At 25.4% G+C, this 18,838-nt stretch overlaps 2 protein-coding genes across 4 annotated transcripts; one reads left to right on the top strand and one right to left on the bottom strand.

The window, feature by feature from the left end:
- The first annotated feature begins 2,522 nt into the window (after positions 1 to 2,522).
- Positions 2,523 to 4,739, top strand: LOC132922912 (protein FAM210B, mitochondrial-like). The gene has a single exon (XM_060986658.1). It carries the CDS (start codon positions 2,715 to 2,717, stop codon positions 3,234 to 3,236), a length of 522 nt encoding a protein of 173 aa, XP_060842641.1. The 5' UTR covers positions 2,523 to 2,714; the 3' UTR covers positions 3,237 to 4,739.
- On the bottom strand, positions 4,729 to 18,802 carry LOC132922911 (uncharacterized). Of its 3 annotated transcripts, XR_009661073.1 has the most exons (14): positions 18,578 to 18,802; positions 18,097 to 18,509; positions 17,840 to 18,007; positions 17,407 to 17,666; positions 17,141 to 17,293; positions 15,703 to 15,813; positions 14,776 to 14,923; positions 14,644 to 14,709; positions 14,251 to 14,568; positions 13,958 to 14,089; positions 11,765 to 11,903; positions 11,597 to 11,684; positions 11,088 to 11,192; positions 4,729 to 7,158 (listed from the first exon to the last, which is right to left on the bottom strand). XR_009661073.1 is itself a non-coding variant. In XM_060986656.1 (13 exons), coding segments are annotated over exons 1-12 (1,968 nt in total). In that variant the 5' UTR covers positions 18,579 to 18,801; the 3' UTR covers positions 4,729 to 7,158; positions 11,597 to 11,625. The 3 variants fall into 3 exon arrangements, 2 of the variants coding, with proteins under 2 accessions (XP_060842639.1, XP_060842640.1); XM_060986656.1 differs by lacking the exon at positions 11,088 to 11,192 and having other exon boundaries at positions 18,578 to 18,801; XM_060986657.1 differs by lacking the exons at positions 11,088 to 11,192; positions 11,597 to 11,684.
- Between the last annotated feature and the right edge of the window lie 36 nt (positions 18,803 to 18,838).

Below are 18,838 nucleotides of genomic sequence, written 5' to 3'. Positions count from 1 at the left end.
TATTCTGTGGTATATTGTCATCAAAGAAATGTACACTTAAAAACTATTACATAAAAATCTAAAATTGATCAATAAATCATCCCGATTGTTATCCATTTGTTTCACATAAATGTAACAATGCTAATAATGGGAGTAGTAAGGCCGAAAAGTATCACATTTTTAATATATAATGTTGAGTAGATATGAAATAGTATAAGCATGTTAACCAGAGCCCAACTTAGGAATTTTGGGGCCCGGGTCTAATTTTTTGATGGGGCCCCAAAATTAATTATTATCTAAATTCTAAATTATCCACTTAAATTATTATAAATGCAATCTTTTTGCTATATAAATCTTTTATATTCAATTTATTTTATAAGATTATAAATAAATTATACTACCACGTTAGTCTATAAGTAATTATTTAATGATGATTAATATAAATAAGACGATGAAATTAAAATTATAAATATAAGTAAAGAATTGTAGATACAGTTTTTAATTTAAACAAATGTTTACTGATATACATCATGTACATTGTACACAAAGTCAAAGTGGTAATGCATTTTTCAATATAGTCAATGTAAATAATAAAAAAATTTACATGATTTAGAATTTAAGACAATGGTTTTTTTCTAGATTTTAATTCACTAAACTTTTGAATTAGATCTGAAAAATCAAGTGTGTTAGTTACTTCGTTTGCACTCTAGATAGTTTCAAAAAAATTCGTTAATTTAGGTAATATGCTTACTGCGTCTTCAGCCTCCTTCTTTAATTATTGTTTTGCATAACCATTGAGATAAATGCTTTTTTTCTCAGACATTTTCAAATTTCAATAGTTTTTGGCACACTCTAGTAACGAACAAAACTCACAAACTCGACTAAAAACTAATTTAATAATTTAACAACGACAGTCGACGAAATACTAACAACTAATATATCGATTGTACTAATGATGCGAAACTGACCAACAAAATGTATGTAAAGATAAACTGTAGACTGAAAGGTAAACTACGTAAACAATAATATCATTTAAAATTTCTCAGTTTAATAATTTAATATCAACAGGGGCCTGAGGCCCCAAATAATATCAGGGCCCGGGGCTGCAGCTCCCCTCTAAGTTGGGCCCTGGTGTTAACGGTAGTGGCCGGGTTTCTCCCCCCGGTGTACCGTGACTTCAACAAGATCATGCTCGGATAAGAAAAAGTCGTGCGGTGTGTATCCTGCAGTACCTTGTACCTGCCTATATATTTTGATTATTTGTTTTATATTTTTTAATTTTTTAATCTTATAACATAAAAAATAAATGTTTCTTCACGTTTAAAAAAAATAGATTTATGCCCCCTCGGCCACCAAATTCTGAAGACGTCTATGCGAAATAGATAAATAGTATTGAGATTTCCGATAATTATTTGGATAGACAATATTGTCATCATGAGTCATAACGGTCTACCGTTAACAATCACTCCTCGAAAAATATCTATACATAGTTCTATATTTTTAATTATCTAATACAGTGGTGGCCAAACTACGGCCCGCGGGTCAACTCCGGCCCGCCATCATTTAATATCTGGCCCGTGAAAGAACTTTAATATTTTATATTTACGTAAAAAAAAGGCCCGCGGTAAAAAAAGTTTTTTTTTTTATAGCCAGAGGTATAAGAGGTACATATAATATATGTAGCTTGTTAAGTAGGTACACTACGCGTCATTCATGATGCCCTTTATTGGCTTTATTATTACTTTTATGTGATAAACATAATTGTTTTTATATTTTATATTTATAAATTCGTAACTCAAAATAGGTGGAGTCCAGTAGTCCACTTATAAAAAATGTATTTAAATTATTTATAAAACATCATGTCCCAATGGCCAATATGTATCTTATTGATTATTGATAAACTTACTTTGTAGTTTATATAGGTATCTATAATATAGTAAAATGTCATGTACCTACTTACGTTTATAATTACACAATAAATTTAAGTAGGTAAATACATTAATATTCATTTAATAATGTAGGGCATTCTAAATTATATCACGATGAATGTCAGAATGTCTTAAATAAACTGAATTAAGTAGGTACTTCATTGATTTTATTATAGAAAATATAAGCAATATGATCATTAGACATTGATGATTGATCACTATTGAATTATATGACAGTAAACTGTAAACATAATAAGGGTGCGCAAAGTATGGGGAAAGTAAACAATCGATTATACTGTTAAATTGATATTGAATAAAATATATTCCATTATAATAATTTAATATTAGTAATACTTAATAAAATATGCAGTATTTTCGACAAAAAATAATTTTACCTACCGTGCGAAAGTATACATCATAAAATATACTAAGTAGGTTACTATAAGCTATAATTGTATGGCCATATGGGTCATTGTTCAGAATCATATTTTGTACCTATGCAATAATTTATCATTGAATTTAAACTTAACACATACTTATTAATTTATTATGTTACAGTGACTTTCTCAATGACGATGTACACGCTCGGCGCGTGTATTTATATTGTATACATGGTTTTCTGTTTCCAGTCTTCAAGATTACGAGTTATTTAAGTTATCATCACTGTTATCAGCTCTATTTGAGTTTTGAAGTTTTGTGTTTTGACAATTCAAAATTGAGTATTGAATTATTATTAATCTTGAATCTTGATCATATTTAATTTTTTTTTTATAGTTTCATGTTATATTTTAGTGAAACGATTGAATTATGTTGAAAGTTTTAACATCGGTTCCGAAAGTAAGCCGTCCAGCCATTAGAGGTTTTCAATGTAATTTTAACTCATGCAGATTTGTATCGAATTTGCAACATAGTCAAACACTACAATTCACCCGTTGGACTAAGCCATCAGTACAGTATCCATCACGTTTTCTCTTTATTCGCTTATGTCATGCAAAACCACCAGAGTTGACTCCTCGTGAAAAACTGAAAATAGCTGCTAAAGAATACGGTTCAGTATTGATTGTGTTTCATGTTGGAATATCATTAATTTCATTAGGTTCGGTATATTTTTTCATTTCTAATGGTGTCGACGTCCAACAATGGATTGGATGGATGGGTTTGTCAAGTGCAAATGAAAATACTAAAATTGTAGCTGGAGCAAGTCAGTTTATCATTGCATATGCCATACATAAATCTTTTGCTCCAGTACGCATTTCAATAACACTTATATCTGTGCCATTAATTGTACGATACCTTAGGACAAAAGGAATAATGAAAATAAAAAAATAAATATTAATTAAGAGAACCTATGTAATTGTGTAAATAATTATTGTATTATTATGGGTTTTAAAGTGTATTGTTAAGAAAAAATGACATTTAAAAAAATTATTTTTATATTTGTATAAATCGTTTAAACTGTGAAATATTGTTGAAAATTTTTGAAAAATATTATATTGTATAAAAAATTAAGATAATTATATTTTATAACATACATATTTTAGCAATTTACTCAATAAAAAAAAAAAAAAATGGTCAAGGTTATGTAAAGTAAAATTATTTGGAAGTGATATTTTATACATTTTTTTTCAATGTGTCACTAAAACTAGATGTAAATTATACTTATTATTTGGTCTTGTCTTAATATTTATATCCAAATCATGTTTGTATCAATTAAATTCATGTTTAATTTAGTATTGAAAAATTAACATAGGTAATGTTAATTTGTTAATTGATAAAATGTATAGGCATTCATACATTTATTTAATATATTTTAAATTTCTAACCTAGCTCATGTATAGGCATACATTAGTTAAGATTGGCCACAGTATCTATGAAAATCAATGGCCCAATACAATCAACATGTAGTTGGGTAGGATAGAGTAATACTTTATGGTCGATATAATGTCTGTATGTTATATGGTATATTGTATGTGTATACATGGTTTGCATTTAGAGTAACCTCAGCGGACATGATTTGCATTATACAATTTCCAAAAAAATAAAAGTGATGGTTGGTTTGTTAATAGTAGAATTTTCTGGGAAATGTTTGATAATACTAATGTAATAATTTTTCCACAAATAACATTAGGTAACGTTTATTTTATTGAACTTACACTAAAGTTAATTTTCTATTTTAATGCATTAATATGTTATTCATATTGTTTAATGAATAAGTAAGTATAACGATTCTATTCTGGTTCAAAGATGCTGCTTTTTTATAGCTTTTAGTGAGTTATAGCAATAAGTTTATCATTATACATTTATATTTATGAATTTAAACATAAATGTTTAATTTATTAATGTTTATTTTTAGTATAACTCAACTATTATTATTATATTATATTCATAATCATCTTAAATTTGAATTATATTTTATTTTTTAGATTAATTACTATAATATACTGCAATTTAAGAAAAAGTTTTGTTTAACATATAAGCAGGGGTGTTCCCAAAAGGTATACTACATATACGCCGTATACTCTCAAGATTTTTTTTCAATATTATGGGTAACTGCGTATACCCATAAATCCATAATACATGCGTATTTGATGATATAGTATACTCTCAAAAAAATTCATGGGAACACCACTGCATATAAGATAGATAATATTGGTAAGAATTTTCACAGGGAAACAAATAGAGCTGTTTAAGGAAAATAAGCTCATACATGAGCGTCATGAGCTAGTCAAGGGAGGGATAATGACTTTAATTTATTCACAATAAATTATAATAAATGTAAATTCAAATGTAAGGTTGGTATATAAATAGATAAAAAAAAAGATTACTCACGAATCTACAAATGTAGTTTATTCTTATGAAAACTTAGATATTAACATAAATTATTATCAAATAAAGTACAAATTCATCAGTACTAAATAATGGAAACAGATGTAAATGTCTCCTGAACATTGAGTTATAAGTATAACAATTCAATAAAAAAAAAGTATAAATGTCCCGTGTCGCAATAGATAAAAAATAATAAAAAATATAAATGTATTACATTAGAAAATCAAAATAGAAACACAAAAGACAAGACTTATATATATTTTTTTCCATAAAGAATACAATATTTTGTGAAATTTAAAATTTGTTTCATATAGATTATAAAGACTAAAGAATGATTTTTAAGTATGCTTACCCAATTTTAATGCTTCAACTATATATTTTCAAATTCTGATTTTTTTCTTTCAATTTCTGTTTAATTTGTAACCATTAGGTTCTAAAATTATACTTATTTACAGTATAATATTTAAATATACAAACCTAATTAGAGTACCTAAGGTAAAATAATTCAGTGACTACTCTCCTCATTAAATACAATACAAAACAGTCCTCAAAGGAAATACACAATTTATGCATATGAAATTATGGTTTTTAATTATACTATAAGAAATATCAGAATTTGAAGCATTTATAGGCAAAAATACTTAAAAATTAACATTTTGAATATACTTAAACAAATAAAATAAAATATAATATATAAAATAATAAAATAATATTAATGTATAAAATATATCAGAGAAATATTTTAAATTACAATAAATGATCAAAATAATAGTAAGTTATAATAATAATGACAATTATAAAAAGTTAAGACATTTACATTGAAAAAAAAAACCATGTGAAAATAGCTACAATACTGCATGAAGTTTAGTATATTTTATCGCCTAAAACTAGAAACAAATTATCTTGCTCAAATTTAAGGCTGTTTAACACCAAAAAACACAATGAATAATGGTAGCTACTTTAAGTCTCAATTCCTGATAAGTTAATATTAGAAAGATGAGTCAACATCAGGCATTGTCTAATCAAAATATGTAATGATGTTATACGCGAACTTAAATTTAATACATTTTAGTAATAATTATATAAGTTTTTGTCTAAAAGTCTTATTCATATAAGCTACAAACGCCGAAGAGTCTGTAGTTTATTTATTTTTTTATATATATACATAAATATCTAGTATTTTATTACGTAAATTAAAATCCCTTTTGATTTTAATTACAATATATGCTAATGTTAACTATTTAAATATATCAATCTTAATTTTAAAGCAAACTATACATTATAAATAATCATAAATTACCCGATATGTTTGTTATAGCATGATGCATAATAATTATAATTATAATTTTTATATTTTTTCAATTATGCAGAGCCAAAACAACAACTGTAAGCTTATATGTATTTAAATATTGAAATTTAGTATGTATATATAAAAAAAAAAATAATGTAAATATAATACGATAATAATGAGCACAGACTTATTGGTAAACCATAAAAAAAAAAAAAAAAAATATTCAAATTCCATCAAAATTTTTTTATACAATATTATACCATGACGGTCAATACACAAGTTTAATATTCAGTAAAACCTTCAATTTAAATGACTTTCACATCAAAATCTTATAACACCGTTAGTCTTTTTTTGTATACCGTACATTTATAATATTATATTAAAAACATTAGCTCCACAACACATTATAGACAATTAACAGACATTATTCATGTACATCCAACACACAAGTACAACTTTTTTCTTCTATTTACATAATTTAAATCATAAATTATGTTGGAAGTACATAACTATAAAGAAAAAAATATGACAATATATGATAAAATGTATGTGTATTTGTAACACTGAATATAGAGGAACTAGTTTATGGTATAATATATTATATTATATGTGATGTGTGTAATTATATAATATTGACTATATAAGTATAATTATTGTAGAACTTAAAGTACTAAACACAATATACTATGCTAAAATTACAAGAGGAAATTACTATTCTACACTTATATATAAATAGTTAATAAAGGCTACCTCGATAATTTTAAGCACTATTCTCAATTGGCCAAAACAAAAACTGGGGCGAGGATGTTTTATTCATCTAATCATACAGATTCTAAACCAGCGGCCAATCAAAAAAGTACAATGATATTTAGAGGAACACCTTGTACAGAAAGATAGATTCCTACTAAGACTATATTCACCAATTAACACACAGCTTTAACAACAAGATATAATATTGATTAACTATGATAATATATAGGATTAAAACATTTAAAACATACGCGATGCAGAGGAATGTTTGAAGGGATCCTTAATGTAGATTGAGTTCAATAGTACAGTTTGGAAAATAGAATAGATGGCGTGTTGTGAGTTCCATTCATTTGAGGTCTGATTTACAGCTTTTGATCAACGTTCCTACAAAATAAAAACAACAATTACATACTTGTGGTACGCCTGTTATTTTTCTGTAAGTAAACATTAACTCGGGTGTTATTGAGTTTTGTCTTATGTTCAACCAGGTTTCTGAGCATAACTAGAGGGCATTGGAATTCTATATTAGTAAATTTCTGATTAAAATTCCAAAGAACTAATCAAAACTGATAGAACAATGCCGTTTATGTGTACAGAAACATCTTACTTAAATTTTAACAATTTAAATCATACATTCATACAATGATTATTATAAAATAAATATGTAATATATGATAACAGTATAACACACATTTACCATAAAGATACAAGTTACTGAACCACTAGGAATAACAAGTAAACAAATAATTTTTTTAGTACTAAATATTTCAATATATATAATATGTAACAATTAAAAACTATATTAAATCAAGTAAAACAAAAAAAATAATAGCTGTGTTTAGAAGGCAATTCAAAAGACCAACACCTCATAGGTGTATTTGTTTAAATGAAGCTTGTATAATTATATTATCTAAGTGTCATTATTTTAATTCTTTTCGTGGTAAAATATACAAGTATTGAACTATAATGCTTCTATAAGACATGTACATTTGCTGAAAATTAAATATTATAATTTATTTCCAATGCCCTTCCTCGCCTAAGGTTATAATGTTATAAATTTAAATTTAAATTTAAGGTTCTAGTGTGTGTAAAGTATAAAAAATAACAGTGTATACCTCGGTTTATACTAATGGTGTCAAATTTTTAAATAGAAGGGTCACCAGCCATACAGTAAAAACGTTTAAATAGAAAACACAAGGAATTCAAATCAAAATATAACTTTGGATATATTAACCAAAGAAATTTTTTTGAAATCGTCAACATTTTTCTTCTGTAAAAGAATTCATACTTGTGAAGAGTAAATTATAAGTAGAGAAAATAAGAGCAGTTTTCACTGTATTAATATTTTAAAGGCCACAGTATGTTTAAATTTATTATTAACAATAATTTATCTTAAAATAGTTGTTAAACTTACGTGTGATTTAAAAATTAAAAGTGAAATTTTAATCTAGATTAAAAATTAATATTAAATTGCTTTTAAAATTATACTAAAATATTACTTATACATATTTTAAGTTATTAAATGATAGATAACCCTTCTATAATAAACTTACCTAGTACTATTTAAATTATAAAAATTTGAACATCTATACAACATAAATAAATTTATTTATTCTTTTTCAAAAATGTTGATTAGTTTTAATACACTCAATAAATGGCTTCTTAGTCTTATATATCACTGCAATCAATTATGTTATATTGTTTTATTTTTTTTTCATAGGTTTTTCAAAATTTAAGTTTATATAAATGTATTAAAAATTGTGAAAATAATATATTTAAAATCAAATAGAAAAATAAAAGCTAAAAAAAAATAAAAAAAAAAAATAATAATAATATATCAATTAAGAACTTGTTGTATAAGTATAATACTACAATACTTAATAAAACCAAATTTCCCAATTAACGTAGGTTAGCACTGAGTTATAAGTAGGTATCCCATTAAAGATTGTGGTCAAATCGTAACTGTAAAATGTACTAACTTTTACAACATTTTTACTTGTCCACAAATTGTTAGTTATTATTTATTTATTTATTTTTGACATAAGACTGACCTATCACATATTTTATAAATAATATAATATTTCATTGCACCGTACGTAAATATTATTTTGTTTAATTATTATATAGGTATAATATCATAAAACTAAAGATTATATATATCTTTTCTAATACATCCTTAAATAAACTTGTAGAGAAAAATTCATTAACTAACCCAGGTTAGGTTTAATGATTTGATTTCTAGATCAAATTGGTCACCCTCCTTGGATGAGTATGTAAATATTTGTTTCACTTTTACACACATTTTATCTGATCACTTTAAGAAGATTATACTACTAAAAAATAAATTATACTTATAATTAAATATAATGAGTATATAAAAACAATGCTGATAAAAAAATTGTTTATATTGTTTTTAAACCTACAGGGATGAATATATATATATTAAGGTATTTATTCTATTAATGTTTAAAATGATAATACATTGTTAACATACATAAAGCAAGTTACACTTGTAGTATTTAACATAATATATTAAGTTGATCATCTATACATGTTATCAACTAAAATATAATTTTATGTTCCAAACAATTTTAAGTATATTGGAAGTAAAGTTTAATCACAAAAGTTCATTTTTAAGTTTGAAAACTATGCCTTCAAACTTCCAAGTTGAAGTAACCAGTAATATACATCTGTAGTAATGATTTTTATTAATTTCATTATCTTAAACACAAATGGGACATTGGTGTATAATGTGTAAATTAAAATAAGAATATTTAAATATAAGTAATTATACCTAATACCTATATAACCAAACATGCTCAAAGGATTATTACTTTAAATATTTTATAAATTAAAATTTTATATATTTAAAGAAATTTAAAGAGTAATATTATTTATAATCTCTGTATCTCAATTATTTTAATCTAAATAATTTAAAAATGTATATATTTTATATATAATATATTACAGGTGATTTATAATTTATAAATAATAGAATTTAATTTGGACTGTCTATTTAAAAAAAATAGTTTTATTTTAATGGGTTTTTCTCTCTTCCACTATATTTTTGTTCAAACACGCAGGATTAATGCAAATAATATGTAATAAACTAATAAAAATAATATTTAACTTTAGATTTTTCATTTTCTTTCAATCTTAAAATATTAACACTTTGTTTGTATAATGTTTATAGTTCCGTTTAGAATAAAATAAGAGATTAGTTACAAAAATAATTAATATAAAATCATAAATTAAGATCTATTAATTATACTATTAATATAAATACTAATGTATATTTTATTTTATCTAAACTTTTATTTGCACTGTTTTAAATTTTTAATAAAAAAAATTCTAGGTATATAAAAACTTGTTAGGTTTGTTATTTTCAATTAATTTTACATCTCTATATTTCTAATATTACTTTTACACAGTATAATATATTAACTAAAAAATAAACATATTTATATGTCTAAAAGTATAATAAATAGAATTTTAAAAATGTATGTCATATCTTATAGTAAGAACTACATATATATATATATTAGTTTTTTATAACCTTTTTGTTGAATTTTAATATTGAATACTTTTTTTTTTATTAATATTTAAATAATACATTTTATTTTAATTGTAACTAAACAAAAATATAATCTCCAATAGCGTAAACAAAAAAAAAATGACAGAATTAAATACATCATATTTAAGTTTGAGTTTTAATCTTATTGTAATATATTTTTTTTTAAAGTGTAGGTTTTATCTATATTAAATAACTGGTTAATGAATAATTTTAATTTGAAATAGGTTTTGGAAGTTTTAACTAATTGTTCATACCTACTTAAAAAGTTAGAAATATATAAACTATTTAAACTAATAAAATTATAGTTTGTTATCAATAAAAAAATTCAATCAAATTTACTAAAAGACTTAGGGACTAGGGGGGTTTTATTCCTACTAGTATTTAAAATACTCAACTGATTTTCTGTATTTGTTTGTACTAATAACTTTTTATAAGTTACTTCATTTTTTATAAATCTCACTCTACTCTCTTTACTTATAATATAATACCATATTTATTGAGGAATTATTAAAAAAAAAAAAATCAATCTTGTAGCACTAAAAAGGACAAACTACTAGTTTATTGACTATTTGAATGTTTTTTAATGGTTTTTTAAAGTTTTATTTTATATACCTAAGTAGTAATATATTTTTTTACTGTGTTAAACTAATATGAAACTAAAATTTTTACTTAGAATTGTTAGGTTTTCATTTAACTTTTCTAGTGCATTCCATTTTTTTTTTTTTTTATTTGATCTCACCTTCTGTCGCTTCAGTACACGTGCATCAGTTTTGCGTCTTGACATGCCCCAATACCGGGCCGATACAAACCTACATACCCTTTTGGCCACATTGAGTGAACAAGACTGTAAATTAAAAAAAAACAACCACGGGGATTTCATAGATGGAATTCAAAATCAATTTTAATAAAACAAAACAAAATAAAATAGAAAAGAAATCTCGGCCAATAATAACGAGGTGCCGTTTAAATAAATTTGAATAAAATGCCAAATAACCCAAACCTGATGATAATAAATATTTTGGTTGTATTTGGCATTTGCATTTTGTATATTTATTATATTTATGAGTAGTTCGCAATTTATATACCTTCTAAACACTCTACATATCACGAATGACTCATCGGCTAAACTTATCTTATTCATGAGTTCTATTCGTATATTACTAATGTTTCACTTTTCCAGTACAATAGATTCTTAAATATTATACACATAATAATGTGGCTGTGAGAACTAAAATTATTAAAACATACCTCGTGTGTATTTCAAGTTTGAATTTGAATCATTTAACGGCTTTAATGTCATCTGATTTTTTAAAGTTATATTCTCGTTTTTCATAATCTAATTGTGATTTTACTTATTAGTCAACTTTTTAGTCACTAATAAATTAATACTAACTTGATTTTATTTTTAAAATTTACCTTTAGTTTGTTTCTCGGATTTTTTTTGCTCATTTAATCCTTCCCAATTGTATTCAGCACCGCCATCATCATTATCATCATCTGAAGAATTGTTCCATCTTTGGTCTTCTCTGTCGCTCCCACCATCATGAATTTCATCCTTCGATAAATATATCTTATATAATAAAATACTATTGCTGAGTTACATAAATAATCACTAGACATTTAATGAATTAATAGTGAGTTAATGGTACCTTAAAACACACTATAGTCGCGTATCATGATTGGTCTACTATTTTTTTAGATGTATTTATTATGCTAATATAACTATCAATTCATTATATTGATTTATCCATTAGTATTATCTGACTATATAAGATTATTAATCAAGTATGCTCACCCCTTACTTTCCTTCAATAATGCAGTTATAAAAGTCTGTTTTTTTTTTTAATTTTTAAATATATTTAAAAACCATATTTATTTTTAAAATTCTTAAATAATTTTTTTATTACTTTTTGAGTATCTCATGGAGACACAAACTTTTAATTTTTAAATAAAAACCCTCCATTTATACAGTAAATTATTTAGTGAATTCTGAAAGTATCAAAATCAAATAGGTATTTCTAAGTTATTTCATTTTGTCTGATAAGGATAATAGGTCTGAAAGATATGTGGGCATTATAGTAATTTCAAAATTTAAGTAATTTATATTTATAATAAATACTAGATTCAGTATTACATCTGTTTTATATTTTTGTAAAAACACTTTTAAGGATTGTTATCCATAAAATAAACATTTTTATAATTGAAAAACTATGTTTAAATTTTGAATATTTTCAAAACAATAATCCATTAAGCTGTCACTACATTTGTTTTTTCTGAAGATATTAATAATAACATAAAAACAACTCACTGGTTCAGTTTAGGGCAAAGACACCTATTATATATTTTATAAAAAATAATATTTTCTGTGCATTTACTGGATGGTTTTTAATATTAAAATTTTTTTATAAATATAAGCATGTTTTAGTTAAATTTTTGATTATTTTTAACTATTATTAATTTATTCAAAAATGAAAATATTAAAAATCTATCTGATCAACGCACAGAAAATATTCTTCTTTTAAAAATAAATAATAGGTGTTTTTGTCCTAAATTAAACCAGGGTCATAATCATGGACATGATTATGAGAGAGATAGACAAAAAAAAAATGTTTGTATAGGGCCCCTTAAAAAATTTACTGTAAAAAAGAAGAGATTCTCATTTGAAAAACCAAAATTTGTATCAGTACAAGACACTCTTAATGTAGTACAAAAGATCTCGAAATAATAAGAATTTGGAAAAATGTTCTTTAAGAGGACATCTCACCCGCATGTGTTGCCTCCGTCTTACACACGTACAACATAGTAAATTTTTGTTCACCAGTTTCAATAGTGTGCTTTTAGTTTTAATATTAGAGTGAATTGACCTATTATCAAACTTTTAGGTAAGAACATTATCTGTGTTCTCTCGTTGGCTTTTTACGATATTTTAATTTTTAAGTGAATTATGATCATTTTCAAATATTTAATAATTTCACTCATAACTCACCTTCAAATTAAAATATCGTAAAAAGCCAACGAGTGAACACAGATAATGTTCTTACCTAAAAGTTTGATAATAGGTCAATTCACTGTAATATTAAAACTAAAAGCACACTATTGAAACTGGTGAACGAAAATGTACTATGTAGTACGTGTTTAAGACAACACATGCGGGTTAGACATCCTCTTAAGTATATTTAAAAATTCCAAAAATCAAAATTTGAATAAATTCATTACTATATGAAAAATGGAAATTATTAGTTTGGTGAATAACTTTGTATAATATATACAAACATAAATTAAATAAATAGAGTGGCTTTAAAAATTAGATTATTAACACAACTTTTATATTTATTATCAATTAATTATACTTCAAAGAAGTTTCCTTATTTATTTTGTAGAAATTAATCCAATAGCTGTCTTAAGTTCAATAATAATTTTTTTTATTTAATTCACATTAATATAATACCTAATTAAAAGAGGTACAAAATAACTGATTTTTAATTGCATACAGTTATAAATTAATCTATTATAATTAGTTTTTGTGATATTTTAATAAATTTAGGTTCTTTATCTTTAATATAATAATATATTCTATAAAACAGTCAAATTAATTCTCAATAAACTTACGGATGTAGGCAAAGTGATGTCTTTGTTACTTTCTGATAGTATTTGTTTTTTAGATACAAATGAATATGGCATTTCAAATTCATCTTCGTCATCTGGTTTTTCATTCCATCGTCTGTCTTCATCCTCAACTCCCTAAAAAGCCGTAATAAGTATTAAATAAAATGTTGGCTATTTAATTAAATAAAAAAAAAAAAACAATATAAATCTAAACATTTATAATAGTTAATGTTTTTTTTTTTTTATAGACAATGTATAGTTTATGAAAAATTTATAAATGAATAAATTAAAATTACAGTAGGTATTGTGATATCGTCACTGTTACTAGTTTGAATGCACTGTACACTATTATTATCAGCAAGTACTACATCCATACTGACAGTTTCATTTCTTCGGAAAGTGTAAGATACATTTGATGGATCTTCGTCTTCATAATATTGTTCATCATACTCATCATCATAATCAGGACACTCGGATTTAATATTTATATCATTTCCATATGGTACATGAGATTCATACACAGAATCATGTTCATAATCATCTTCTTCCATCATTTCAGGCTTAACTATTCTGGATACATTAATTGGAGGAGGATCATATTCATCAATATTTTCCTAAAAATAGCATAAATTATTGTAAAAATTAAATAATTATAACTAATCAAACATTTATGAAATAAAGTAATTTACTTCTATAGGTTCTCTCTTGATTTTTTTCCGTAAGCTTTGTATGTCAAATTCATTCATCTCATTTGGCTAAAAAAAATAACATTATGTAATTTTTAATATTAGAAGTTTTTCATTCAAAAGATAAAAACTTACTAATTTATCTACTTGTCCAGGTGGATTTACATTTCCTTTACCGCGTCTAAATCTTAATACAACTGATCGGCTATCAATAACCAAATTATATTTTTCTTTATATGCTTGTATCGCATCTTCAGCATTAGAAAATTTGATAAATGCATATCTAATAAAAAATAATGTATTACTTGCACTAGTGTAACTAGCATATATAAAGTTATGAATAGGGATATAGCTAGGGAGCTTCACACCAGGAAATTTCTTATATATTTTTTGAAATTACATAAGAAAATAAATAATTACAAAAATAGATGCTAAATTTTTGTTTTTTAGAATATTCACAATAAAAAGTTTCAGTATCTGTTATTTTTGAATAGTATTTCTATATTTTTAATATTTGTTATGGGTTTATACGATCATTTCATAAAATTATGACCACAAAAAAAAAGGGTACCTAAATAATGGGTTTATACTAGAGGTCTGCACGGGCCGATAATTTGCAGCCCGGTCCGATCCGGGAACTATTTGTTGTATATAAGTCAGGCTCGACTTGGTCCGGTAATTTTTTTAAGTAAGCCAGTTTCAATTTTTTATGGTTTTTTTTAAAAATATTTTATTCATTAACTAATAACTTTAATTAACTTAACAACATATTTATAATAAAAACATTTAACATAATTGATATATAAAAATTCTTCAATATCAAATATCACTTTATTATTTATACATTAAGTCCTTTGAATAAAAAATTAAATAATACATATTATAATTAAATTTGAAGAACAATTCTCCATTTTTCATAGAAGCTCAGTCCGGCCCGGCCCTAAAGCCATCCGGGCCAGGCCAATTCCGGACCAATTCGAGCCAAGCCCGGCCCATGCAGGTCTTTAGTTTATACACAAAATATATTTGATCTTAATAGTATTATTAGAATTTAGAATTTACCTTGTGTACTTCATTTTTTTAGCAAACCCAATATCAACTCGAGTGGCTTTTGGAAACTCATCTTTAACAGCATTAGATGTGATATTTGTTGGCAAATTTCCAAGATATAATCTGAAGAAATTAATTTATTTTATAATGCATAATATAATAATAATTATATTTAATATCAATAGTCATTACTAATTTGTAGAATTTGTACAAAAATAACTATTTTAATGTACATACATATAACTATATAAGCTATAAGGTTTTTAATATTTATCTGTTATTGTACCTAGGAGGGGGGGGGGGGTTACAAAAATTGCTATATCATGTTTCAATGTTTTGTCATTTATTAACTTTATCTTTGAGATATTCTGTTAATTTATGAATATGTATGGATATATTGTTATAGTGCTTGGAATTTCCTTTATATTTATTCAAAATGAATTACTTCAGTGTGTTATCGTATAAAATGATGAACTATGATAAACTGTGACATTATATTTTGATGAAAATAGTTTTATTGAATTTAAAATAAAAATATTTTACATAAAATGCTTACATGTGAAGAAATTATAAAATATGAAGATATACTCATTGAGTATGTAAGTTAACAAGATACGTTTGTTTCAACATTTGAGAATGCATAGTCATTTTTAAAAATTATCAAGTTTATTTTTTTGATGGTCTAATGCAGTGGTGGCCAAAATTGTTTTATCTCGGGTCATAAGAAAAACTTTTTTAACTGTGGGCCTTTTTATTACGTAAATTAAAATTTTTTTTTTTTAAAAATATATAAATAATAAAATATAAAATATTATAGTTCTTTTGCGAGCCAGATATTAAATGATGGCGGGCCGTAGTTTGGTCACCACTGGTCTAATGCAATGGTTGGCAACTGGCAGACAGCAGAAGGCAGAAAGTTGGACCATCAAAATATCTCAATAAGATTGTGTAATTAATTTATTATAAAGATTTGACAAAATTTTTTTTTCCGGGCCTCGTTTATTTATTATTTTATCTTCCGGAATCAAATAGAAATTACTTGCCAACGCCCGGTCTAATGAGTAACCATCAATACATTTTTGAACCAAAGAATTATTATAAATGAGAATATATATAGTTGTCAACTTGAATATTTTTTTAAGCATACATTTGTTGTTAAATAATAATTCAAATAAAATTTAAAATCTAATTTATATTGATTATTGTGTAATGACCACATTTTTTTTTTTTTTTGATGGGGGAAGACTATAACATAAGTATCCATATGAACAATGTATATTTTATTTTAAAATAGAAAAATATAATTATTTTATAGAGATTAGTTGTAATAGTTATCAAATATACTACAAATCTGTAAATTATCTAAACTAAATAAATTTTCAAATAATTTTTAATTTAAAAAATATATTGTTTATAGTAGTTATATGAATCTAAAATCAAAGACACTTACGTGTATGGATCAATGCACTCTGGGAATGCCTTCTCTTCAAACTGACTTTCTTTAATTTCTACACGCAATTTTTCATGTTGGAAAACTGTTTCATTTAGCGCATTTGCAACATTTTCAATATTTGCACTTGGTTGTACTTGCACATAACAATATCTATAATGAAATAAAAATTGAAATTAATTTAAGTTTTTACCAAATAAATATTTCATTTTTAAATTAAAAGCAAAAATTGTATTTAATTGATGATTGCAGTTTAAGTTACTTACCTTGGATTACATGGTGTATGGAAATGTACAGATTTAATGTCAGTATGAAAGTTCTGAACAATTTGCCGCGTAATTTCATGATCTGGAAATCTGATCATAATTTGTTGATTGTTTTTAGGTGTTCGTAGTTCCATTTCAGCAGCAATTGCTTTTACAGCATCCTCACGGTTCCATGGCTTTTGAGCACGTTGTGGTTCTCCTGATTGCTGTGATTTTAATTTGCGCTTCCGTGTTTTGCATTCTGTCACGGCATTTGTTTCCTAAATTTTACAACAAATTAAGTAATAATTTAATACAACTTAAATAATATAAATATTCTATTACAGTAAATGATTTATGGAACAAATTCATAAAGTAGAACAATTTTTCAAATAAATAGTTTAATTTACCATAAAATATATTTAAAACAATTGAATAAATCATGAGCTCTAACCTGATTAGTTCCATTTGATTGATTTTGAACAGAACTACGAGGTCTGTTCATACGCATGTGTTGTCTTGGTATAAACCGAGGTCTTTGATTGAATTGTGGCCAATTTTGAGTTGATGATGAAGATGGTGTTTGTGGGTTTTGTGGAGAATTAGCAAAGAAATTCCCGTTCTGTAAAAAAGAATAGGCAGGTAAAAGAAGGTGTAATATAATATATATATATATACATAATTAAAATTACTAGTAAAGTAGTAACATACAGCATTTTGAGAAAATTGTCTTGGATAATTGTTTCTTGGAGTATTCCCATATTGATAAGGTGTTCGTTGACGTGCTGTGTTGTTGAATGACCTCCAGCGTGGCAAAGGTGATCTTATAGTACTGTTACTAGTGGAACTGAACGTAGGAGAATTATTATTACATGTCGTAGTGTTTGTGACGGTAGTCTTGGTTTGTGGTGCGGGACTGGGCATACGGAACTGTGTTTGCCATGAATTAGGAAAAGCTTGTTGCGGCCAGAACCCATGGGGGTGCGTTGGTGGTGGAGACGTAAAGTCTGTCTGCAGGTGTATTTGGTTAGTGTGTGGTGGAGGCTGTTGTGCTACATAACCAGGCAGAACTTGTCTCGGCGGGCTCACGATGGCCGGTTTATTGTCAATCGACTGGTTTTCCACTGTAAAAAAGAGATGCATATTAAATTTCTGTACATATGAGTTTTCCGCCGTATGCATGAATGCTCACTCGTTGTTACTTGTCAAACGCTTTTCGTAGACATTACAACGATTCGTACGAGACTAAAAAAGACATCGAAATAGGTCAGTTTTGAACGTACTGCGTTAGTGCGTTATAAAAACTGAAAAACATAAATCGATAAATTGGTACGAACCAAGTAGTAAGTACCTATACACGGCTACACAGTACGCGTACATACAATATACATACAACATCAATTATTACAATAACACAAGTTACTTTGGCGCAGCTTGTCACTCCTTATGGCAG

This window comes from Rhopalosiphum padi, chromosome 2 (assembly GCF_020882245.1).
Source record: "Rhopalosiphum padi isolate XX-2018 chromosome 2, ASM2088224v1, whole genome shotgun sequence".
Lineage (NCBI taxonomy): Eukaryota > Metazoa > Arthropoda > Insecta > Hemiptera > Aphididae > Rhopalosiphum > Rhopalosiphum padi.
Note: the sequence above shows the minus strand (reverse complement) of the source record. Positions and strands in the feature narration are given on the sequence as shown.